This window comes from Micropterus salmoides, unplaced genomic scaffold, assembly GCF_014851395.1.
Source record: "Micropterus salmoides isolate LMB-PRFRI ecotype aquatic unplaced genomic scaffold, ASM1485139v1 Ms_hic_scaffold_6, whole genome shotgun sequence".
Classification (NCBI taxonomy): Eukaryota; Metazoa; Chordata; class Actinopteri; order Centrarchiformes; family Centrarchidae; genus Micropterus; species Micropterus salmoides.
This window is the reverse complement of record NW_024044348.1, coordinates 17,832,790-17,858,775: the sequence shown is the minus strand read 5'-3', so window position 1 is coordinate 17,858,775 and position 25,986 is coordinate 17,832,790. Positions and strand designations below refer to the sequence as shown.

The following is a 25,986-nucleotide window of genomic DNA, read 5'->3' as shown; positions in this document are numbered from 1 at the left end:
TACTTTTAGAAAGTTACATGCTGTAATGAGACTGAGATGGATACATAAGCATGTAGTTGTCCAGTGGGATACGACAGGAATTAAGAGTAGAGAAAGAGAGGCAGAGAAACGTATTGTAGTGGATGTGTATTCACACAAACATGCACACATATTGCATACTAAAATAATTACCAATGTGCTCTCTTTCTCCCTACTCATTCGCTCTATCAAATTCCCACTTTAAAAACATTTGAAATATTAAGTCAAGTTTCATGATCAGGTTCCAGGTAACAGCAAACATCAGAATGGCGCGAAAAAGTAAATAGCAGCTGTTTTTTTGCATTGTCTCTATGTTAGCCACATTCTGCAGGTTCCTCAAGTCTTGGTAAGTAAATAAACATATAGTTTGGACCTTTAATTCAGTGACAGACATACAAGATTCAGGCCTTTAATAGCCCTACCACTCAGCCCTATCCTTTAATTTTACATGCTTTAGTGTAGTGTAATCTGTCCCACCTCTACTTAGCATTGAGAGTCAGTGGTCCTCATGCAGACACAAAAATGAGTCTAAATGTATATCAAATTGTGGCTGGCGGTGAGTGGAAATGGCTTCTGTTGCCTGCAAGTGTTTATATAACTATGCAAAAAAGTGTAAATGTAAAACCTTTTAGAATATGATGGTTTAATGGGCAATAGTCTAGATCAGTACAATACCAGAATTGTGCTACAGACACCAAAACAATAATTTTATTCCATATTTTGAGAAATATAAACGATGTTTGACGTAAAATTTTAGTCAAACTTTGTCAAATGTTAAATGTTGTCACGCACATTTCCTGATGAAATATAGTCTTAAAACTGGCAACATTATTAAATCAAATATCTGGTCAAAGAATAGGTAAACAAAACTCTCTGTCATGCACAATCACCTTCCCTGCAAAATGTCTTGCAGGGATGAAACCAGCTATCACACCTTTACTGCTTTCCCTGCTTGGAACAGGTCCATTATGTCCTTGATTTGTCCCTCGTGGACAAATGAGTAGCTGTACAGCAAACGACATTTAACCTTTGACATTAGAATGGACACTGCCGACTGCGCTCAAACTCAACCACGTGTGCTGTAATGTGCTGCCATACTTTTTAATCTTTGCTCCAGATCAAGCTGAACAAGCTCACATTTAGCGTATACAAGCACAGGAACGCACTAGACCCTGAATTACTGAACTGAGCAATAAAGAAGTATGCCAGGTAAATTGTAGCAAGGTGTATAGGTTATTTATGCAGATCTTTTTGGCATGATGTTCACTCTGTTTGATGTAATATTTATGCAGCTTCACCCCCCGACTCACTCTTTGGTGCTGTCTATCTCCTCCCTGCTCTGCTCCTCCTCAGCAGAGCAGTAGATGTTGCTGAAAGCCTCAGATGTCTGTTTTGCGTGAGAGCTGATGACGGAGGAGAAAACTTTAAAAAACGAAAACCCGAAAGAGACTCTCCCCTTTGGGCTGTTTTCCATGCTCTTTATTTGTTTATTTATTTATTTTAAACTATTACTGCCTGAGCGGTTACAGTTCTGCGCTGTGGCTCGGGCAAACATCCAGCCTCACACTCAGAATGTAATAAGGGTCAAGATCATTTCCTCTGGTCGATGGCAGATGGAGAGAGGGACTGTGGCTCAGCTTGAACTTCACACAGAAGGGTTGATTTTGAAAGATTGCAAAGTACTCCAAAATATTATCAGTTTAGTACTTAACAACTGTAGGTCCCACACCAAGGCCAGAATAACTAATGAACTAATGAAACACATTACAGCCATGATCTAAGCTGTTTTAATTCCCAACATAGTGACTTTTTTAATGCAGCCCAGAGAACAAACCCCAAGTGCACAGTTTAAATCCTTGCCAGGGCCTTTGTCCCCTCCCCTGCCTCTGTAAGTGCTGATTGTTTTCCAGCATGTCTTGTAATAGCGTTTAGACTGTGACATCTACATGTGAGGTAGTAGGAGTGTCCATTCGTAGTTTTTACTTGATGTCACATTCCAATGAAACTCTCCCTTGGAGGGCAAAAAAGACGTTATTTTCAGGAAAATAACGTCTTTTGTGATACACTTTTACTTTGAGTTGCTGGAAATGCTGGATTGTTGTTGCACTTTCAGATGCACTAATCGAGGAGAAGACAAGCCTTGGCTGTAAGTGAGGGATTCCCCGCAGTCGAGCGTCAGCAGGGACCTGGTGGTTTTTAATAGTAGAAATGCAGCAGCGGATGCTGTAACGTTATATGGATCGGATATGCCCAACACTTGCAGTTCGTGTTCATATCTTTCTTTTTGAGTTGAATGTTGATCCAAATAAAATTTGACTGCTTTTACGGTATCTCTATGGGGGAGTGTGAGCCGCTATGTTGGTCTGTTGTTTAGCCCTCAAGGTCACCGCGCATGTCAAGTGACTGAAAACTATGAATACACACAACCTGATGTATAGACTTTGTTGTCTTTATCATCTGTCTTTCTGTTGATAAATGTAAGAAGAAATTAACAACATCCAAAAAAACCCTAACCCTTACTGAGCAGGAACGGTTTCAGTTCACATCAGCGTGCTTTTGATTTGCTGTGTTTAAAGAGAAAAAGCAATTATTACCCTCTCTAATTGCTGTTTTGATTTGTATCTGATAACCAACACGGCTGTACAAAACGCTATCTCCACAAACACACACACACTTTTCTCTGTCTCCTGTCTGTCACTCTCTCTCAGCACACCTGCCGTTTGGTTTGGGGCTTTACTGTCTTACCTTCTTTTATTTACCTTCTTTATTTCCTCCTCCTCTTCCTCCTGTTTTTTGTGCTCCCGTATCCGCTGACCTTGTCCCGTCCCAACGCCTGCCTGCCTGCCCGCCTGCCAGAGGGTACAGAAGGCTGCCAAAATCAAGAAAAAGGCGGTGTGTAATAAACAGAGCAAAAGGAAGACCCTTTGGCCACTTTCCCTCCACTCTCACCTTTTGGTTTTCATTTCGTTCGTGCCTGTCTGTTTCTGTGTATCCTCTCCCATCTGTGTCACATTTGTCGTGTTCATTAATTTAGGTTTTCCAGAACTAAGACAAAATGTCTAGTTGATACATCATAAAATGTTTTTGTACAAGGACCTTTAGTTAGTTAGTTATAGTTGAAGATGTGTTTTAAGGATCAATGCTGAAGCCACATTTAATAACAGCACACTGACATGAATTTAAATGCAATCCCTGTGACCACAAGGTAACAGAAACATGTCAGCAGGACAGTTTGGGTGGAAGCTCCAGGCTGTGTTATGTATTGGGTTTCTTTTCATACCGTGCCATTGTTACTGAGTGTTAACCTGTGCAGTACAACACTGTGTACTTGTTTCATGAGATCGTAAATATATGTTTAGGAGTGTAATGACATGTAAGTACAAGACATATTTAGGTATTTAAATATGTAAAATAACCACCCAAGCTTTAGTATATTAGTTGTGTCTGCCGTATAATTGATTCCTACTTTTTCACTGTCTGAGCGCCAGAAACATTTTTAAGTGACACATGTGCTATTAATAATGCTCCAAAGTCAAATTAAGTTTCTTACCTTTAACAGAAGAATCAGAAGCTTTGGAGGATTTTTGTAGTTTAGTGATGGAGGACTTTGAGCCAGTAAAAATGTCTAACAACCCGTTTGCACAGTTTCCTCTCCTTATGAATATACCAAGATAACTCGCAAATGACAGGAGAAAATGGAAATTAAAATGTCTAGTTTAGGTTTTGCTGACAACGAAAGCACAGTATACTGAACATAATAACCTTTTTGCTCAGGGCCAAAGGAATACAGCTTCATTGTAGCAAGAGAGAGAGAACAGCGGGAAACATCACTTCACCCAACGCCCATAGCTCATGTCATCAGCTGCAACTCTAATTTGTGTTACTAGTATTTTTTCATATTTTGTACTTAAATTGGGAGATTGTAATTCTGCGCATGCCTAATTTTTGTGTGATTAACAGTTTTCATCAGCGGAAGCAGAAAAAAATTATCACTGGAATTCTCAGTTCACATCTTGCTTATTTGCCCTGATGATCCTGAGATACAGTGGACAGAAGGACTGTCTGTAAACAACCTCAGCTATGGCTGCATGTATTTAGGCTTAATGTTATGAGTAACCAAGGAGAGCTTAAAAGAAAATGATTTGCTTTTATATTATTTGCTTAATCTAATCTTTAACTTTTTATAACTTGACATCACAGTTTAGCTTTAATCAAATATTTCAGGTGCAACATACCATTTTGCACTACATCAACCATACAGGCAGAGGTTCGCCATAGAAGAGGCCGTTACTCATTTCCCCTGTAACAACAGCCTCCGCAGACCATCATGCATTAAATCCACAAGACAAGTTGGATTTTCAAACGAGAGCATAGCTGCAATCATACATGCTCACCAGTGTTCACAAATTAGCGAGCTTTGCCCATATGCTGAGCTGATTGAAAACGACACTGCTTTTCTTTGGGGACAGGCACAAGGCATGAAAATGAAAATAGACAAGGGAAAGGAGTTACACCCCCAAAAGAATTATTCTTACACCTCATCATATTTGGTAAGTTTCCGAGCATCTTCAGACACTTGCTAGGGATAAAAATGAAAAGTACTACTGAATGTTACAAGCCAAAGCCTCAAAAAAATGGGACCATTTCTTACATTAAATATTAAATTACAGCTAGATGTGTTTTATTCATATTTTCAGCACTATTGCCTTATCTCAAAATGCATCAGGCAATTTTAATTAAGCAAAATCAAATACAATTTTATTAGTCTGCAGTACACAGCGATTAGAGGGGAAATCTGTGCAGGCTTGTTCTGTGCCGAAGCTGCGTTGCTCTCACTGGCAGAACCGCCAGCTGGTAAGGGTTTAGTGTTGAGCCGTTTCTTGTTTCCGTGCCAGCTTGCCGTGCTCGTGCCAGGACAGTTGATGTAAAGTAACACAACTGCCAAACCCTTTCTTTTCCTGCCTTCTCCACCTCACCTTTAGACTCAACAACCTGTCCATCTAACAAGCATTTCCCTTGCCGGGCCCTAAACTATTCATGCATGCAGTTTGGTTGTCTAAACTAATGCCTTCCTACATATAACACAGACACCATTCAGAGCAGTTGTAAATAACTGTTTACCATGAACAGTCAATTTCGACACAAAGATCTTGAGCAATAAAAAGTCAAAGGAGACACTCTGACCAGCTCTTCTGTTTCTTTTTTTTTTTATTGCGCTGCAGAGTGCAGATGGGGATGCTCAAACCCTCACTGAGGTTGATCTGTTCATCTCCACCCAGAGGATCAAAGTCCTGAACGCAGACTCACAGGTGAGTACCAGCAACTACCAACATGCGTCATGTTTCTTTCCGAAGTGTCTTTTCTCATCCGTGAAAATTAAAAGCTGTTTAACCTGACAGGACCTCGGCCATTCACTGAGTTATACAGGGCTACACATCAGGGGAGTGTTGTTGTGTCAGAGCTGACATAACGGCAGCTTAACCGTTGACTTATACTGCTTCTTATGAAACCCTGCCAATGATTGTTATTTATTTATTTAATCTCATGATTTATTTAATGTCAGAATTCTCTTTAACTGAGGATAATTATAAACTCGGCAAAGGCGGAGAGAGCATGTACATTGCAAGCTGTTTGAATTTAGCACAATCTGCACTCTCTGGTTTCAGTATAAGAATGTTTCTTTATAGTTGTACATTTGTATAGATATCCAAAAAATGACTACATATGTTCTCAATTAGTCCTTTGTTAAAAGGCTATCGAAGCATGGACTGTATGGTGTTTACTGCAATTTTTTTACACACAGTAAAAAAAATCCAAAAATCATATTCAAATTTGACTTTATTGAAGTTTTTCTGAATGAAAAATCACATTTATCTGTCAGTTGTTTTCTGTCAAAGCTTCTCTCCACTCCTGCAGCTTTGTCAAAGTTTTCTTGCCTTTTAGCTTTACAACACGCAGCTGTGCAGGAGCAGCAGTACAAGTCTTCACAGGAGGAGGTGCAGTCCCTGATACAAGCAGAAATGCTTCTGAGAGCTTTGCAGTTCTTGGGATCATAAATAGAGCTTTGTGCTCACAGTAACACGTTAAAAGTATATGTGGTAGATGATTCATTTGCAGTATTTCACTTTGAGCTGCTGTCTGGCCATCTGAGCAGAGTGTCAGAATGTATATGTGTGTGTGTGTGTGGGCAGCCTCCTGGCAGAACCTAAACGACGTGCTGCAATGCAGTAGCTTTCTTGCTCCCTTTTCCATCTAGTTGCCACTGGCCTGGCACTCTTGAGAGAGAGAGATTCTGAGTAAAACGCCTTCGTTTTGCAATTAAGAAGCTTGCATGGGGTTTCTGACATTGATTCATAATAAGAACATCTCCAAAGGTGGGCTGGAACAACAACACTAATTAGGAAAATGGAATAAAACCACCAGACACAGTTAATGAAGGGAAGTTAACTAAACTGAAATGAAATTTAGCATAGTATCATAAAACATGAACAAATACAAGTTCTTGTCTGCAAAGCCACAGATTCAAAGGCCACCTCGTCTCTAAATTGCAGAGACCATAGCTGTGTTCAGAAACAATACCTCATAAAATCTACATTATGACACAAGACAATTATTTGGCTGAGTGAACAAACATGATTACACAGTTTTAATCACTTTGTTTCATCAACACAAACACTCCGATATCCAAACCAAAGTTTTTAACGCACCTGTTCATTATTTTCGAATGAACACATACTCAAGATCTAATTTATCGCGGAGTTATTGGGCTATAATCAGATTATACACTAGCTTTGAGTTCAGTCAAAAGCAGGCCTGCATGTTTTGTATCCACTGTACTTTCATCTCCCTCTCCGCTCTAAAAAGAAGCATGCAGTTTGGCAAAGGAAGGAAACAAATATGTTGCACAATGGTACTTTAATTCTCCAAAATTACTGATCAAAAGGTGTCAGACACTGGGTGATTACCAGCAGCAGTTACAGAACATTTCTCAAAACTATGGTAGTATCAGAGGAACATTTACACGGCATTAAAGTCAACATTTACAATAATAAACCCAGTCATCTCCATTAACTGGAAATCAGTGAATGAAGACCTGCGTTGATGACATCACCAGCTTTTTGGAAGTTTGTCCGGAGACACTGAATCATTAAATGTCTCTGGGTTCATATTTATTTTTTGTTTCAGATATTAGGTCCAGGAGGATTTTTATTTGATTTCAGGGCTCACAACTGTGAATCAAAAAAATGTCTTCATATCCCATGTAAAATGAACATGGGTGCTATCATACAGTTACAGGGGTCGTTCTATGGAGCAGCATTATATCCAAACGACACCATCATCACAGTCTGTTCCTCTACCGTTCATCTTATAAATCCACAAATTGACACTTGTGCTTAGCTGCAGCGTGCTAAAAAAAAACATAGGGTTGACGTTTAAAGGTTGATTTTGCCTTTGACGTATGTGATTTTGGCTGATATGCCTACAGGAGACGATGATGGACAACGCACTCCGTACTATATCCTACATTGCCGATATTGGGAACATTGTGGTCCTGATGGCAAGACGCCGGATGCCACGCACAGCCTCACAGGACTGTATTGAAACTACGCCCGGGGCACCCGAGGCAAAGAAGCAGTACAAGATGATATGCCATGTCTTTGAGTCTGAAGATGTAAGTGCTTCGTGTGTTTTCAAGTTCACAAACCTGCTGTGTCTGTTAATGTGTCTATAGAGAGTCACGTTGTTGTTCTGTTATTATGTAAAATCATATAGTAGATGAATCCTCCAACATCTAAAGATAACATAAAGAGAGATGATACTTGTTTTTGCTTTGTGTTACTTAATTGTCGCCCTTGCCTCAGCTATAACATATATTAATGCTTTTCTTCCATTTGTCTCCAAGACACAGTTCTATTTGTTTATCCAGAATTTTTTTTATTATTATCACATTAGAGGTGACAGAGTGGATTTCCACCCCTGTCCCTTCCCACTCTCACAAAAACACGCCTGTGCCATCCCATCCCCTTCCCAATTAAAACAAATCAGAAAATAGCATTTATTCATATTAGAACTGCATATTTATATATTAAAACTGATCTATGATTTCCGTCTCGCCTGCCCCTGTGATGATTAGCAAAATTGACTCCCATCCCACGGGAATCCCACAGAAATCCCGTGACCCCACAGGATTTACAAAGAAATGTCAGCCTCTACTCCACATTGTCACAAATGTTGAATTCAAAAAACATGTTGTTGTGCGACCTTTAATAACCGATTAAAGCAACTCACTGACATGAAATTATGTAGATTGGCTGGGCATTTTATATTTATTTTTCAACAAAGAGAGCTGCTGCTCGTCTTGTTGAAGCAGATTCAGCAAGACTTGGCAACGTGAACAATGTGGAGGATGAGGAGCCAGCAACTCAGTGTCTGTTGCCAGTCAGTATAAAGGACTGGAGTCCAATCTGTCCTGTCTTCATCTAATCTTGCTGCCAGGTTTTAAAAGGCCGGCCAGAGTTATAATAGAATCATCCAGCCGCTCATCCATCAACTTATAAACTGTTTCTGTTATTGTGGCTGCACTGGCTGGATGCAGTGTTAGCCTATTTTTGCCTCTACTTATTTTTTGTTTTGCAAAATAAATTCAGTCTAATGATTTTGAGAGGTTTGGCCATTTATGTCTGCAAATACTGCAAGAAATTTATATGCAAATATCAAAATTAATTAAGTAGGAAAAAATTATAAATACGGCTGACAAAATTACATGTAATGTACCCTCTCTTAATTTTTTTTTACACATGACTCATGTTGTACTAATTTCACTTTTCCCAACTTTTCCCTTCCTCTGTGGCAAATGTCTTTTGGGTCAACATGGAGGCTGCATCAAAGAAGTGGCCCCCAGTTTCTTTTGTCCTGTGTAGCCCTACTAGATGAGCTCAAGTGCCCCTTCATCACCTGTCATGTTGTAAAAGTGTTTATTTTAACTGATTTTAAACTGACTGGATACTGTTAATTATATATAAGTGAATATTGTCAGCTGCACGTGACAACCATTTTTACTTCCATTTTACCAATCTTCGTTTGAATGTCTGCTCGCTTGTTAACTAGTGTGTGCATTCTCACTCACAGCATGTGGTGTTCAGGCGTGTCCTGTGCAGTCAGCCTGTTGTAGCTGATAGCTTATTGGTTATTGTGCCAAAAGATATATTAAAGTTCAACCTTGTTTTTTTTCCAATGTACTCCCTGCCAAATGTCATATACGGCTGACTTTTGATAAGCTGAAATTGTATATCATTCCATCACTCTAGTAAAGACAGAGAATTAACTTGGTGTAGATTTTTATTGTCTGCCCATTGTCTTCATTAACCTTCATTCCTTCTCATTGAAACTTGAGCATGAAAATAAATGTGTGTTTTTCTATTCTCCTCTCACAACAGGAACAAGTTGCTTATGATAGTGAAAATCAATTTATATTGGGCCTTAACATATTCTTGGCACTCAGTGCCACGATTGTTTGTTGCCCCCCCCCACTGTATTGTTATTGTTATACGACTCAGTGAAGATTAGCTTCTGTCGATCTAACAAAACAAGATCACAAACACATTTGTGATTCCTGCTTTTTTCTGCCTGCAGGCGCAGCTTATCGCTCAGTCCATCGGCCAGGCATTCAGCGTAGCTTACCAGGAGTTCCTGAGAGCCAATGGCATTAACCCCGAAGACCTGAGCCAGAAGGAGTACAGTGACATCATCAACACCCAGGAGATGTACAATGATGACCTCATTCACTTTTCCAACTCTGAAAACTGCAAAGAGGTTGGTGTATATAAATTGTGTAAGATCTGCAAGATTCTTTCTTACAAGTTGACAATACACACTGTGAGACATAACATGTGTAGCACAAATCACGCTCATGCTGCAGGGCCATTGCAGAAACTCACAGTGTACATATACAGGAGCGGTTAACTAATTAGACCGATTAAGGGGCAGATGGTACAGTAAAATCTACTCGGAGCATGTTATCTCTAGCTCCTTTTCTTTTTGCTGTAGCATCTTCTCTTTAGCTAACACTCAAGCATTACTGGAGGCTGTTTTGGAGAATTAGAAGCCGTGAAACAGTTTCTGCTATATGAGCAGTGAGGCTGCATGGGCACCACCACACAGCTGCTAATTCAGAGGCACATGGGTAATTTTTAGTGATGGGGAAACTGGGCTGTCTTGAAGCACTACAGCTTGCTAACCAACTGTGTTGAGAATAAGTTAATTTCTCAAGGCTTCATGTGTACGCGAGTCGCACCTGCTGGTCGAAAGAGCAGGAAAATGGATTCTGCATTAAGGCAGAGTTGAGATGTGCACAATTCTTGGATCTGTAAAGGACTGTGAATTTTAAATGCTGATGTAATGAATTATTAAAAGAAATCACAAGTAATGGTTTAGTATTTATGTATAACATAAATATAAATATAAATATACTGATCTAGACATTTTCCCCATGTGAGACAATCAGGGAAAAATAAACAAGACTGACAAGGTTACTAAGAAAATGTCCCTCTGATAGCAGTATTGCCGTAATGCAGTTCTGCTCATTGATTTGCAATATTGCCTCCAATAGTCTAATGCAACCACAGATAATAAAGGGATAGATACCTCAATATAAACAGTATGGCACAGACTGTGTATATCGTGATATTTCCCAGCCCTACCCTCTGAGCTCCAGGGCTGCTGTTGAACCATAGACTTCTGCTCTCATCCAAGGAAGGTAGCAAGAAAACGGTACAGAAAAGGAAATCCTACCATTTTAAGTGGAAACGCATTCTCCATGTGTTGCTGAATCAATTGCTCCTTAGATCAACTGCAGCAATTTTTTGTGGGAAAATGAGACTGAAGCTTGCTAATGCAAACACATTTTTTGACACAGTAGCATTAATGTTAGCGTATTTGCAGTATTATCGGCTTAAACCAATCATTGTGCTCCAGTCATATTGTTTGAATTCTGGTATTATGGTCAGTACATGAAGCTCCTCCTCCTCCACAGCTGCAGCTGGAGAAGAGTAAAGGGGAGATCCTGGGTGTGGTGATTGTGGAGTCCGGCTGGGGCTCCATTCTGCCCACAGTTATCTTAGCCAACATGATGAATGGCGGGCCGGCGGCTCGCTCTGGCAAGCTCAGCATCGGAGACCAGATCATGTCCATCAACAACACCAGCCTAGTGGGGCTGCCACTCGCCACCTGTCAGGGAATCATTAAGGTACAGAGACACTGAGGATGTACATACGAGTGTGGCTGAAAGAGGCTGCGATATAAATAGTAATTAAACATTAAACCACGTAAATTTTGTGAAGCTTGTTATGTTTGTGTGTTTCTCTGTGTTAAAGGGCTTGAAGAACCAGGTTCAGGTGAAAATGAACATCGTCAGTTGCCCTCCTGTTACCACCGTCCTCATCAAGAGACCAGATCTGAAGTATCAGCTGGGCTTCAGTGTCCAGAATGGCATTGTAAGTTTAAGTCTGCCTTCTTTTAACAAGGAGCATACTGGTTAGTTTGATATTAGTAATATCAGTGAATAATATCAATACAAATTTGTGGTATTTTCTTTTCATGTCACTTTCTACTTCTACTCCTCTACATTTCAGAGGGAAATATTGCACTTTTTACTTACTACTACATTTATCCAACAGCTTTAGTTACAATATATGAATATGTGAATTTACAGCTGATATGATTTTTCAATTAGCCGTTTTTCATGCAAAAAGATTTTCTGCTTTTCTTTTTAATTATTTTAATTTATTACTGTAAGTTGAACAAAACAAGCACTGCGATGGTGTCACTATGGGCTTTGAGTAATCTGGAAGGCATTTCTCACCATTTTCAGAATTTTCACAAACCAAACGATCAATCTGTTAATGGAGGAAATAATCATCAGTTTAGTAGCAGTTCAGAATGAGCTTCAACTCAACCAGCTACAGCAGTAAATTCCTGCTTTTACATTAATGCATGAGTAATAATAATCTAACGAATTAACAATCTCAAGGACCAATACTTTTAACTACATTTAAGTAGTATTTTTACAGTATGGTATTATTACTTTTACTGAGTAATATCACTTATTACAAGTAATATATCACTGAGTAATATTAACAGAATGTCATTTTTCAAAACATTACCATTTACTGCTTTTTTAATGGACAAAATGTTAACTCTTTTGTTTGGTATATTTTGTATCTGTATCGTACAGCATGTATATGTTTCACATTGCTGTCTCTGTTTAGATTTATGTGCTCATTTTATTTTCTCTGTATTGGATACACTGAAGAAAAACTGTCATTTGCAGTGTCGTGATAAATTGCTGTTTTGCCTTGAATGATATTTATACACCGAATACAATCCCTTCTCCAAAAGTCCCATTAACTTTAGCAAGGATGTAATGTGCAGTTTAAACTATTTCTCATGGCCTTACAGCTCCAATTTCAGATGTCATCACCCTATCACTGCAGACATTTTACCCTTCTAGTGGCATGCATTTAATTCATTCACATTTTGTTTTGTGTGTGTTGTGCCCGTCAGATATGCAGTCTGATGCGTGGAGGCATTGCTGAGCGAGGTGGCGTCCGTGTGGGTCACAGGATCATAGAGATCAATGGGCAGAGTGTGGTGGCCACAGCACATGAGAAGATTGTCCAGGCCCTCTCGAACTCTGTTGGCGAGGTTAAACTCATGCACACACACAGGACAGTAACATACAAATGTACACATTTGCAAATATTTAGAATTATTATCACTATTTACTTATAATGGTAAGGGAATTACAAAGTATAGAAATGTAATATTATTTAATATATATGGCTGTAGAGACAACACATTTTTAACAGAAATCCTACATTACAAACTGGGGCTTTGAGTTTGAAAGACTTTAGCTTTTAACATGCAGAGGAAGACTAACAAAAGATACAGTTTAGTACATAAACATGAAAATACTACTAATGTTGGGCCTTTTAATTGAGATTGTTCTGTTTCTGTCTTTCTCTCGCTGGCAGATTCACATGAAGACCATGCCGGCAGCCATGTTCAGACTCCTAACAGGACAGGAGACACCTATGTACATATAAACAATGGCCACAGGACGAGCTGTCAGCTGTGATTGGTTATCGTACGGGGCAAACCAAGCTGACCAGAGAAGGGGGTGTGGGGGATCGCGTCTCCCTGTCGATTCATTTCTCTTAGTTTTTTTTTCCTTTGAGCTGATTACTTCAGTTCTTTATTATCTCTCGTTTGTCTGTGCTTAACATGCAAGGGCCATTTTAATGACATGAGATGTTTTTTTTCATCTGATCAGCTGAAGAGACTGTGTGTGTGTGTGTGTGTGAGTGTGTGTGTGTGCTGTTTGTTATTTATTTGTCCTGTCTGTGCTTTTGTGTTACTTCAGTGAGATTACGTGGACTGACTTTGCGAATGCATCACAATTTATTTTTTTATATTCATGTAATGCAATATGATACTTCTGCTATACTCCTTGTATAGTTTCATTTTCTTCTCCGTTTATTTATTTCTCATGTAAATACATATTTTGCTAATATTGCGACTGAAGGCAATGGGGAGGGAGGGGCCACAGCTGCATTGTAAATATTTATTGAATCTTGCTGTTGAATTGAAAGCAGTTTGTGATGATGGCAAAGACACAATTAAATGCCAGACATCAAAGTAGTTGCCAGTGAAAAGGGGAATGACTTAAGTGTTTGAAATGTTGGGTTTAATATGCTAAGTTGATATAATGTACATGTGAATCAAACCGATGCTTGCAGCAGGGGTTTATGGGAAAAATGCCATATCCTTTTCATTTTCTTCATTATACGGCAATACACAAGTTCAACCTCTGAATGGCAAGAAAAATCTTTTCTAAAATCTCATGTACAAACACTCACACACATTTAAATAACACACAACTGATTAAAACTATTAACATGCATCAATTATGCTTTTGATATCAAAGTCACATGTATGAAAAGTTAAGTTTTCGTGTGCTACTCTATTGTATGTTCATCTTTAGTGTTTCAGACTGAAACTCATGCATACTATGAGTGGATTGTGAATGTAACTGTGTTGTGCGAGATGTCCCATTGCCATAAGCGGTATTAGAATGTCTGTACATAAAGAGAAACTTGTCTAGTATTGTGCCCATGTTAAAAAAACAAAACACGCAGGTTTAGTCACTGCAGCCATCTTCCCACCTGTTTGTTGGCTTTCAGTCTTGCGAGGGAAAGAGAGAACTGTGAATCACACCACTGTGACAGATACAAGCCTTACCACCGAGTAATGGTTTTACAATGCATTGTAGTAACTTTTAACCATATGAACATTATCTGTGTGCATGCCTCGTAAAGTAGTATCATGTCATTGTGGCAAGGTAATAAAATCTGAGCTAAACCTGGCTGGTTTTGTTGGACTGGATCAAACTGATAGTTGAATTTGCTGTATCAAAGTGTAGCCTGCTTATTGACGAGTAGTTTACTTTGGAAGCCCATTGCCGCCAGGAAAAGAAATTAGACACAAAGTTGGATGTGATAAGATAAAAACATAATGTTCATTTAGTAAGTGTCCATTTTGACTTATTTAGTCAAACTTGACTTGTGATTGTAAGAGTATATTACTGTCTCACAGTTTTGAGTTAGTACCTTGAAATCTCACGATCTTGAGCAAGTGACGTTTTTGACTTTGCCACATCATATTGCCTTAGTAAGTCTTCTACAATTTTAAAAACTTTCTGAAGGTCATCCACACCTCCCGAAAGTATTTCATTTTTCAAAAAAAACATGTTGCCTTTTTTGTGTGAAGTTTAAAGGACAGTGGCACTCCAGAATCGCAGTCTGATTGTTGTCTGTCTGTGCGTGTTCATTGATTTCTTATATACTAACTGCAAAAACACTACACCATGACAACTACTATATTGTATACATAGTGTATACTATTAGTATGAAGTGTGGAATTGGGACAGACAGTATCTGCGTCCAATTTCCACACTACATGGAACTGGAAAAGTAGAGAAATTAAGTACACTCAAACAAAGATGTCAGTAAACAACACTTTTTGAGTCTTCGTAATATCCCCCAATCCCCACAGCTGCAAAATAAATCAACTGATTATTAATTGCAGTTGAAAGAGTAAAGTATGTTGAGTTCTTGTATACTAACTGCAAAGCAGTATACTTTAAAGATTCATACATAGTATCTACAGTATTGTGTACTGTTAGTATGTAGTATATGACAATGACACTGCCATACGTTTCCACTTTTAATCTCTAGTTCCCCCTAATGCCTGCAATTATGTAGTACAGGTTGTGTGAAAATCAAATATAAAAAATGAAATACCTAAGATTTTGTTATTTTAATTTTATTATTTAAGGATTTTCTTTTACTAAAGTAGCTGTATGCAAAATTATCATAAATTTAAATACGTATACATAAAATTGCAAATTATATACAATAAAAAAACAATTAAAATGTTGTTTATAAAACAAAGAGCATCATAAAATAATTACTCGTACCACCTGATTTTAATTACATCTCTGACCTGTAGGTAATAGTGGTCACAGTGCTGTTATTATTATTACTAATAGTGTCTCTTTGAACTATCAATGTTATCTTTCTTAGGTTTGGATGTCATTCTGAGTCGCTCTCAGTCAACCCGGTTTATGTCACTGCATCCGGTCAGATCAGGGCTTCTGGTCATTCTCGTCACACTTTAACATGACCTTTACCCCAACACCCTGACGTGTGGTCTCAAAGGCCTGGACTGCCTGCTCCAGAGGGAAGCGGTGAGTCACGAGGGGCTTCACGTTCACTTTACCCGACGCCACCATGGCTATGGCCATCGGCCACCTGCAACACAGCAATATAAAAATTTGACTCTAGAGTTCTGTCTCTGTGGTACCTAATAATTACTTAATCATTTATAATGTGATTTATACTGTCTGTAAGATAAACTCACAAAGGGAACAGCCTCCAAATGTGCTTTAAACATCTGCTTATAGAACAAGAAGGGAAATCCATGGATAATTTCTTACGTATTGCAGTAGCGGAAAACCCCTCTGATGTCCACTTCTCTCACAGCGGCATTGATCAGAGGAACAGTGGCCATCTCAGAACCAAGACCCACCAGGACCACCACACCCCCTGAACGTGTTGCCTGACGGGGAAAAATATCAACTTTTATAATTATTTTATCAGCAGATACTGAAACTCACAGTGTACTGAGTATTATTTAAATGACAAGCAGAAGTGGAGAAAGTATTCACATTCAGCACTGTAAACTTATTCCATAACATGTAAAAGTCCTGCATTCAAATGTATGAAAATATTACTGGCAAAATGTACTTATTATTAATACTAAGTAATTAATAAGTATTAAAAACTAAAAGTACTCAACGTGGAAAAATTGCCACTTTTAAGTGTTACATCATTATATATTCGAATATTATTACAGATGTATTTACAACGTAGGTAGCATTTTAGTGCAAATTTTAACCATTTTATATACTGTTTCTATATTTGGTAGTTTAATCTATATCAATATAAGTCTTTACTGAGAGTAGTCACATACATAGATGGAAGTTTGAATGCTGCTCTCAACACCGGTGCATTCAATAGTGATGTGAGGCTGAGCGCCCAGCATGTCCTCTACACTCTTGGCCAGCTGCTGGGATCCATCTCCTCTCTTCACTGTCAGCTGGAAGTCTGCACCCAACTCTCTGGCCATTGTGAGACGCTCTGGGGACAGATCTGAACACGGAAAAGGTGGATTAGACAAAAGAAACACATCCTCAACAGAAAATGCTACTAGAATCCAGTATGTTGTGTCATTTCAGTTAAGATGGATGTTTATAAACCGAGTGTGTTACCAGTGATGACGACCTTTGAGGCTCCCATTGCCTTGGCCACGAGCAAACAGACCAATCCAATAGGTCCTGTGGAAAGAGAAGAAATAAATAAGATGGCTACCATAGACGCTGTGTTAAACATCTGACAAACTAACACTATATATGTCACATACACTAATCAATGACCAGGCATTGTAAATATGTTTTGAAGCTTGAGAAAAGTCATTATCATACTATGTGCTGAACCTATCCTGTTTATTTTTACCTTCATAGGAAACAAGCAACTATTTCACCAGGTATTGCTTAACACAAGTGTCTTAATATATGAATAAGGAGTTTTTTACAAGGTGCATTAAGGTTCAGCAGTTTTTCAGTTCTGTTGAGTCAGTATTATCCTTTGACTACACTGAGTGTTAAATTAGATCTCTTACTTTCAAGGGCATGTTACATCAATACAGTACAATCACCTATAAGTCTTTTTCCCTCAAAAGTTGGTGACTTGATTTATTGTGTAATCATTTATAATAGTTACCTGCACCACAGATGAGGACGTTGCTGCCTAGGGTTACGCCGGCTCTGCGACAGGCGTGGATTCCCACAGACAGAGGTTCAATTAGTGCTCCCTCCTCGAATGTCACATTATCAGGTAGCCTGGAGAGTTGAAAAAAGACAGAGAGAGAGAGAGAGAGTAGAGAAGAAGAAAGACAGAAAAGGATACATGCAAGAGAGTCAGTTGGCAGTCAGAGATCAAGCAGTTGTTAGGTAATCTGGTGCAAAGCCATGCAACCCTGGAAGAACTTTACTTGTAACAGAAGTTGGCACTATGCTTGTAGTATCTGCACAGATTTCCATCGTCGGGGGGTGTGGCACAGAAGAATATGGTAGGAGACAAGTTATATCGTCCGTTTTTGAAGAACTCGTCCATCTCACGGGGCACACCAGGCTCAATGGCCACTCTGTCACCTGAAAAATACAAAATGACGCTTACAGCATTGTCCAGGTAACTCTATCACAGTGTGAACGTGATTTTAATACAATAAAAATGTGAGGACTGAGACCTTGCATCAAAATGATGTATAGTGTATGACATTAGGGTGCAATGAATACATATATTTAAACGCATTGATGGCACTGCAGGTACAGCTTATAAAATAACCAGAGTTAATATAACCTTTTTGAATTACAAATATTCCTTATAACAGAATGGCAGATTTCTGCAGCGCACGCTGCATGAGGCACTGCCTTTGATGTTTCATAACTCTGAGCAACATACAGTATCCACCACTTACCCACTTGAAGGTCCTTGACTGCTGAGCCGACCTTCAACACCCGCCCTGAAGCCTCGTGTCCCAACACCATTGGCTTCGTGACGACATAGTCCCCAATTCGGCCGTGCTGCCAAAAGTGAACATCTGATCCACAGATTCCAACTGAGTGCATCTGGAGCAAAACCTCTGGGCACAAAATGTGACACAGTGTGGCAGTCCAGTACTGATTAATAAGAGGGTCTGCACCGAGTGATCTTGTTGCAAAACGACAATACAGCTCAACTCCAGACTTCTGATAATCTGAGGAATGATTTCCTACATCTTAATATGTTTAATGTGTTCAGCAATTTAAAATGGATGGATAAAATTAAACGAAATGACATGTCATTTCAAAAATGTTTGACAGCAGTGTATGATAGGTTGGCTTGCAAGTCACACACGTTAATCAGACAAGTGCTAAAATGTACTTCTGACCTAAGCCATAAATGCAGTGTTCACTGACATATTCATAAAGGAAAATTAATGGAGCTGAAATAAGAAGCCAGACAGTAGCTTTGTAACTGAGAAACATATTGCTCACAGTTAACGTTAATTGGATTAATGCACGGGATTAAATTCGGTTAAGCTAACTTACTATAACTGTACACAACGTGCACAGCATTTTCACCATATTCTAAATATTTGGAAATGTTTGATGAAGTGGATAGTACATCGCTGAATGTCATACCATTAGGTCCTGGTTCAGGGACAGGCCGCTTTTCCTGTAACAAATTGACAATATGCAAAAGAAATGTATCCAAGTTGCAGTCAGTTTAATTTATAGATTGCAACTAATCATCGCATGGAAACGGTAAATTACAAGTTTGTGGTCGGTGTCCTACCAGTCTGAGGTCTCCCTGGGAGTGCAGTACCACGGACAGATTTTGCTGCGCCATGGCAAATACAACAGTGAGCTGACAGCACGGTAAAGATGAACCAGACAAATACAAAGTCTGAGTCCAAACAGAAGTCTATCAAACGGTTTTGTACCTCGGTCAAAGTGTAGGGAGCTGCAAGCTACACCTTCCTGATTGCGGGGCATGTACCAAAACAAAGCATGTGATTGGTCTAAGATCAGCGGCACAGTCCACTTTGAAGGGGTGACCACGACCACGCAAAGACATTCAACTGCACTCATGAGATTACATTTAACCATACAACAGCTGTACATTGCTTTCTAACGTCTGTACACTATATTATTATTGGATAAAATGTTTTATTGAGCCTGTATTATCGATATGCCGTGACATAATCAGCAAGACACCCTTTAACTTACGTCATACTGCGCTCAATCCGTAGAGATGGTCCAATTGAAAACAGGCTCTGCATATTAAGCGGGAGCACCGTTTGGTTTGTTTTTAGTTGTTAGGAATAGTGCATATACGTTTAATGAGTTGAAATTGAATAAAGTGCCAGACATGTTTTTGTATGAAATTTACAGCATTGTGATTAGTCATGTGATTAAAATAAATCATTTCTCAAGATATGGCATCTATATATTTCTGCAATTGTCAAGCTTTCCCTTTTGTATGTCTCACATGTTTCATGTTACCTATCATCTGCAACTGGTACAGATTTGAGATGGGAAATCAGTAAGACATGAATAACATCTCTGACCTGGATACACCTCATTAGTAGTGCACTAAACGAAAAGACTGAGAGGTTGAGTTTTTTGTGCAGCCTGCATACTTGCATGCAATTGTTAGTATAAAACTGCCAACTGGTGATTCAAAGCTAATTAAACAAAAATCTGTCAACCCCATGACGTTGATTAATAAACAGCGTGCAGGACATTGCATCTGGGAAAGTACTGTTTAGAAAGGTATGACTACAGACTAAATCAATAGATTACACGTGTTTAATTCCTGTGGCACCTCTAAAGTCTATCCTCACTCCATTGTAATACCATAAAAGATTCAGTACTGCACACACTGTAAGACAGATTCCATACCAATGATGTAATTACAAATGTGGACCCATTTGTACCCATTACCTTTTTCAGAGAAGGTTAATTTCATTGGGCAATATGAAAATGTAGGGACTATGTTAGCGGGATAAAACAATTAGTGGAAAATACAGTACATACACGAGTACAGGTAGGCAATGCAAACATAATAAACTAACACCATAACTTATTTGCCAGTAAATTATCTACAGCTTGTGACAGTGAATAGCACAACTGCTTCTTGTTCCTCTTTAAGATGCTTTTCTCTTATTGCATGTTGGCTTTTGTGTGCGGCAAGCAGCAGTGGGCTTTACAGTTGGAGCATTGGAAACAACCGAGGTGGAAATCACACAGATCGCCTGAATATTTCTGCAGGTTGTCCATGCTGACGTAACCTGTAGTGAATAAGTCAGAAAAACGTAGTGTAACATTAACAAACTCAACTTTACAGAAGAATCTTCTACCTACAGATGTTGAAGATTGTCTCGTAATCTAAATATGGATTGCACCAGATACAATACAATTCAATACAGGTCAATTGTCTATTATTATCCTATTAGATACAAGTACAGACATTTTCTCAAAGAACAAACAGTAAATGATGATAAATGTTCACCTGTAAGCATGTTGCTAACTGGGTAATCTTGCAAATGACCACATAGAGGGGCTTCACTTTCTGACGAGTCTGAGTGAAATGCTTCAGAACTGCCAAAACCATAATAGGGACTAAATTAGTTTACAGGTCAATTTACAATTTATTGAATTCCAATTCAAAATATTTATAGTGGAAAGTACTTAACGTACTCGCTTCTGCTGACTTCACTGTACTCATCTTCTGTCTGGCACCTGAAACTCTTACAGGAACCCTGTAAAACAGAAGCAATTAAGGTGATTACAGTAATTTACATAATCTGCCTTTGTGCTAATGTTGTATATTACATATACTGTCTATATAGACACACTCTCTCTCTCTTTAATTATTTTTAACTAATGTGAAGTGTCTTTAGGTACCATGAAAAGTGCTCTATAAATAAAATGCATTATTGTTATTATTACATAACAATGTATTAATGTTATTATTACACTTACCTGTGCTAGTGATTGCTCCTCTTCACACTCCCAAATCAACCTCCCAACCATGTTTCTGACCTCTTAAATGATAATCAGAGGAACATCGTATGAGTTATAATTCCTACAGCTGGTTTTCTTTTAAATTAATCAATCATTAGTGTGGATCCCAATGTTTTTTGACTTGACCCATCAAAGTGAAGCAATGACTGTTGCAATGTGGCAATATTGTTATTACACATTCTTGCCAATAAAGCTAATTTGAATTGAATTGAATTGACTGTTATTAACCCTTTATCGTAAGCTGATTATGTCTGTGAGTCCAACCAAAGAGTGACTGATCCCTCTGAATACTTTTTAGAGGCCTGAAGTGGTAAAAATATTCCGTATGTAACAGTGTTTTCATTATTATTTCCTGTTTAGTTAATCATATTGCAACCCAACAGAGTTACCTCAGGACCTCAAGGTTGGGAACCACTGATTTAAAATGCTTTACAACAAATCAATAAGTATACAGTAGTCCTCACCGTCCTGTACTGAGGCTGGAGGCAGCACATAATGACCAATGCACACAGACTTCACACTCTGGCGCTTCTCACAGGCGGACAGAAACAAGCTGTGAAACACTGCCACCTTGTTCCAAAGGTAATCTTTGCTCTCAAATATCCTGAAAAACAGAATTAAGTCTCATCTTAAGAGAATGACTTACAAATGATCTGCTAGATGATAAATGTGCAGCTCACCTGAGAGTATCAGCACATGTAGCATCCTTACTGAAAAGGTAATCGGCTGTTCTCCAACCAGCAATGGTTCCACTTTCCGATACTAAAAGCAAAACATGATCAAAAAGCTCAAACTTCCAAAACCGGGTGTGTGTAAGTTAACTTAATGTCACAAATGCCAATGTAGGTCCAACTATGTTAACTTACAGGTCTAGATTTGTGGTAGTAAAGTTAACTTAAATATTCTCCTTTTAAAAATAATTAAAGTATTTCTTTGACATTAGTTATAAAACTTTAACCAAAACATAACGTGAGGTGCAGCATCTCTGTAAGATTGAGTCAATAACGTTATTTCATGAGCACACTAGCTAACGTCACTAATTTAGCTAAATTCAGATACAGTTAACAACATTTAGCAGGCGATTCATTAATGTATGAAGCTGGTAATAGTTTTAACATTACTTACTCCAAAAATTGTGACATGCCTGTGGGACACTGCTTGAAAACCAGGCAGACTTATTCCCAAACATAGCTATGATCCTCGTTAGCTCTTTAGCCTAGCTAGCTTAAACCGTTTCAACTGGTAATATGGCACTGACTGCAACTCGAGCTGTTAAACTGGCAGCTTCAGCCGGAGCTAACGTTTTCCTCTGCTGCTCTGCCGTTTGGCGCTTTCACTGCTGCATTTACATGCTGTCGAAAACTGTCAGAATTGTTGGTATAATCTAAATCATGAAACTTTAAAGAAACGTGTTTGCTTTGCTAATTATCCAAACACAGGTCTGAGTAATGTTAGTTCCGCTAGTCAGGTAACGTTAGCCCAGTTAGCTAACACTGGTGGTGATGAAGTTTAGTCTCTGTTTATCCTTGGCCGTTTTTTAAAAAAGTCTGGGTCAAAGCTGTGGGTATGCATCCGGCTAAACTGTCTTATTACCACATCTGACATTATGAGTGAAAATATTTATTGTTCAATATGTTTCTTCAATTTGGCCTTCTCAGACATGTCCCCTGTGGATGGAGAAGGGCAAAGCATGGATCTCACGGACAACAAAAAGCACAACATTGTGAGCAACCATGCTCCTGAACTCTGACACACAGAGTTTCTGAATGCCCTGGGTGTCTACCATAGGTTTCTACTGATGTAAGATATGTTTTCTTCTCAAACAAGAAAATCTATGTGTTGACATTGATGATTAAGGTACTAAGGGTGTTCATCAGGGTTCCATTGAGGGCCCTATTGTGTTCAATATTTATAGAGATATTGAGATATATATACACAAAGACAAACGTGAACACCACAGATATTATGTCATTTAATGTTTTGATGATGTTGGAGATCACAGTCTAACACGTTGGTCCAAAATCTCCTATAGGAAAGCCATTTATTCTTCCCACATGACCCGTGTGAAAGCATCTGCATTTGTTATGTTTCTCCACTTAGTTATTGAGGTTTTTACTTTTGTCATCTACTTGAATTATGACTGGCAACAGTGCAATACTACATTTCACCACCAGATGGTAATATTTTGTAACATACAGTGGATCACCAAGTCGCGGGCCATTGTATATGGCATTAAGAATATATGTAAAGTAAAATCATTGTATTGTTTTATGACTTTAGTTTTTTTTATTTCATTAGCGCAGCTGCTATTGAATAACTGTTTCTTCAGGAAGTGTATTGCCATATCTTCTAAATGCAACAACTGTCGGAAAGCAGAGCTATGTTGACAGTAATATTGAGCTAGTGACTGAGTACTTAGGACTGAATAACTGTGCAGGTTTCAGTTGATGGAATTGCACAAGGAGGTTGCAGTGGTGGCATGCCCCAGCTTTGAATTTATCCACACCTGGTGAAGAGAACTGGATTATTTCCCAATATTAGGAAGAAATATTACAATCTGGTACTGTTTTTATATGTAACGTTCAGCAACCAGAATTGTTTGCTGAAGGTAAATCTAGCCTCTTGCAGATAAAAAAGATGATACAACATTTCATTTCAGCTGTTGTGTCGTCAAATCTCACTGGTTCAATCTGTGTACTGGCTGGTAAATATACTCACATATTGGACAGCAGTTGGCAGTATGTAGACATGTTCTATCACATTCTCGGTGGGGTTGTCAGCAGGTCAGGTGCTCATTGCTATCCCACAGACACACACAGGAACCGTTGACTCCTGTTTACGAAGCCCTGTAATGGCATGTGTTTTATTACAGTGGCACCCTATTAAGGAAGATGTTGCTGTACAGCAGTATTGCTGGTATAACTGATGGGCTATGCTTGTGAAACCAGAGATCCTATCACCCTGCCACTAAAGGGGATGGTATAGGTTGTATCTCAGGCTATTATAGGTTTTATTAATTGCTTGGAAAACCACTGAGCATACCTACTGCCTGTCCATGGGCAGACGCTCAGTTCTGTGTAATTTCTGTTGGTGTGATGGGGGTGACATGCAGACACAAAAGGCAGAGACTCCACGTAGATTACTGCATGCATGGATGTAAGCATATATTGTCATTCCTCCCTATAGTGGCTGGTTGAGGGGGTTCAAAGCAGGGATTTCTCTGTTGCCATGACAACAGTGAAGCCACACCCTGTTTCTTAATCCCAACCCCCCCCCCCCCGAACATGCTCTGGACACAGCTTCTCAGTTGTGAGGATTTGATGTTTTTCTCTGTTTCATATCATCTAAAAATCAAGCAATATGAAGATGGCATATGGATTTTTAATCATCATATTAATCTGTAATAATGAAAATAATTGTTTGTTGCAATTCTTGTTTTTTTGTTTTTGTTTAAACCATATTGTGCCAGACAGATTTTACTTTAACAAGAGAGTATTAATATACTCCTTTGTCTGTTTTGTGTGTGTGTGTGTGGGGGGGGGGGGGCAATAAACAGCTGACATAGTAAGACAACTAAGAGAAAAATGAAAACAAGAAACAGTCACTCAAAATAAATAAGCAACACAGCACAGCCATGAAAGCTGGAATGATAAAAAATTTAATTTAAATAAGTAACTGAAAGAAAAGCATCAGGAATAATTCTACCAGGGACAACCTAACCTGTTTGTTGCAATTCTAATTAGCTTACAATTTTTCTCAGTCGCTTTAGTACATTTCTCAGATCAGAATTGAAATTCTCAAAACTACTTGTTCAACCTCCACATCCTCTCGTCTTTGCGTGGTCGTGGTCACTTATCTTAAAAAAAATTCCTCATTCTTTTGAACAAACTGCAAATGCTTTGATACATTGATGCGAATTATTATGTACAATTGTCTGCTGTTTCCTACATTATCAAGTGCTTATGTCATGCTAATCGAAATGTATTATACCGGTTCTCTGTTTAATAGTCTTACACCACAAAACATCTAGGAATAAGTTCAGTGCACAAGTCACTACATGGAAAATGGCTGAATACGTTGTCAAAATCAAAGTTAAATAAAGGCAAACTTTATTATCATTCTTCGCACAGCATGGTGCATAAACAAAATAAGAATAGACAACAACAAATCACAACATACATCCCTCAGACCATTCACCTGACACACAACACACACAATACCATACACAGTGATCAAAATATATAATAAATGCCAATAGAAGTGTATGTGTGTGCATGTATATACAGAGACAGACCGAGATAGATCGTCTATATCTATCTGTTGAAATTGATGTGCCATATTGAAAAAAGTGCATCCTTCTCATCAAAATGTTAGCCATAGTTTACATCAGAAAACACTTACACAGTACACTGTTATATTAATAACATGACTAAACATTTGTAAACAATGATAAAAGGACTTGTCATTCTGATGGCATTGACATGTTCACTGACATAAAGATTTGCTTTTGAGCGATAGACTAAGGATTTTGAGCAAGTTACGGGCTTTTTAGGGATGATTTGAGAAATGTACCAAAGCAAGTGAGAAAAACTGTAAACAACTAATCCATTCATTGATTAGTAGAGCCTCAGAAAAAAATTCGACCAATGCCGCTTTGCTTTGGTCCTCATAATGAGATAATAACTAAAATGCCTTTGGGTTGTGGACTGTTGGTTTGG

General features: G+C 38.6%; 3 protein-coding genes across 6 annotated transcripts in view; 1 reads left to right on the top strand and 2 right to left on the bottom strand.

Moving 5' to 3' along the window:
- Positions 1–14,440, top strand: part of apba2b (amyloid beta (A4) precursor protein-binding, family A, member 2b) — a 71,885-nt gene extending 57,445 nt beyond the window's left edge. For 3 of the 4 annotated variants that reach the window (XM_038701338.1, XM_038701339.1, XM_038701340.1), the window contains 8 exons: positions 2,875–2,910; positions 5,241–5,327; positions 7,505–7,690; positions 9,652–9,831; positions 11,051–11,263; positions 11,391–11,510; positions 12,580–12,720; positions 13,050–14,440. In XM_038701338.1, coding sequence (XP_038557266.1) covers positions 2,875–2,910; positions 5,241–5,327; positions 7,505–7,690; positions 9,652–9,831; positions 11,051–11,263; positions 11,391–11,510; positions 12,580–12,720; positions 13,050–13,121 — 1,035 coding nt within the window. In that variant the 3' untranslated portion in view covers positions 13,122–14,440. The remainder of the gene's footprint in view (positions 1–2,874; positions 2,911–5,240; positions 5,328–7,504; positions 7,691–9,651; positions 9,832–11,050; positions 11,264–11,390; positions 11,511–12,579; positions 12,721–13,049) is intronic. The other variant, XM_038701341.1, reaches the window with a different exon arrangement.
- A 943-nt stretch (positions 14,441–15,383) lies between these two features.
- sord (sorbitol dehydrogenase) lies at positions 15,384–19,195 on the bottom strand. The gene is made up of 9 exons (XM_038701342.1): positions 19,035–19,195; positions 18,881–18,914; positions 18,175–18,339; positions 17,689–17,848; positions 17,418–17,536; positions 16,907–16,972; positions 16,609–16,787; positions 16,073–16,194; positions 15,384–15,887 (listed from the first exon to the last, which is right to left on the bottom strand). The coding sequence occupies exons 1-9, from the start codon at positions 19,086–19,088 to the stop codon at positions 15,722–15,724; spliced, it is 1,065 nt and encodes a 354-aa protein (XP_038557270.1). The 5' UTR covers positions 19,089–19,195; the 3' UTR covers positions 15,384–15,721.
- An 841-nt stretch (positions 19,196–20,036) lies between these two features.
- Positions 20,037–23,823, bottom strand: terb2 (telomere repeat binding bouquet formation protein 2). Its single transcript, XM_038701343.1, has 7 exons — positions 22,394–23,823; positions 21,949–22,030; positions 21,733–21,872; positions 21,227–21,288; positions 20,942–21,003; positions 20,754–20,842; positions 20,037–20,532 (listed from the first exon to the last, which is right to left on the bottom strand). The coding sequence occupies exons 1-7, from the start codon at positions 22,455–22,457 to the stop codon at positions 20,405–20,407; spliced, it is 627 nt and encodes a 208-aa protein (XP_038557271.1). The 5' UTR covers positions 22,458–23,823; the 3' UTR covers positions 20,037–20,404.
- Between the last annotated feature and the right edge of the window lie 2,163 nt (positions 23,824–25,986).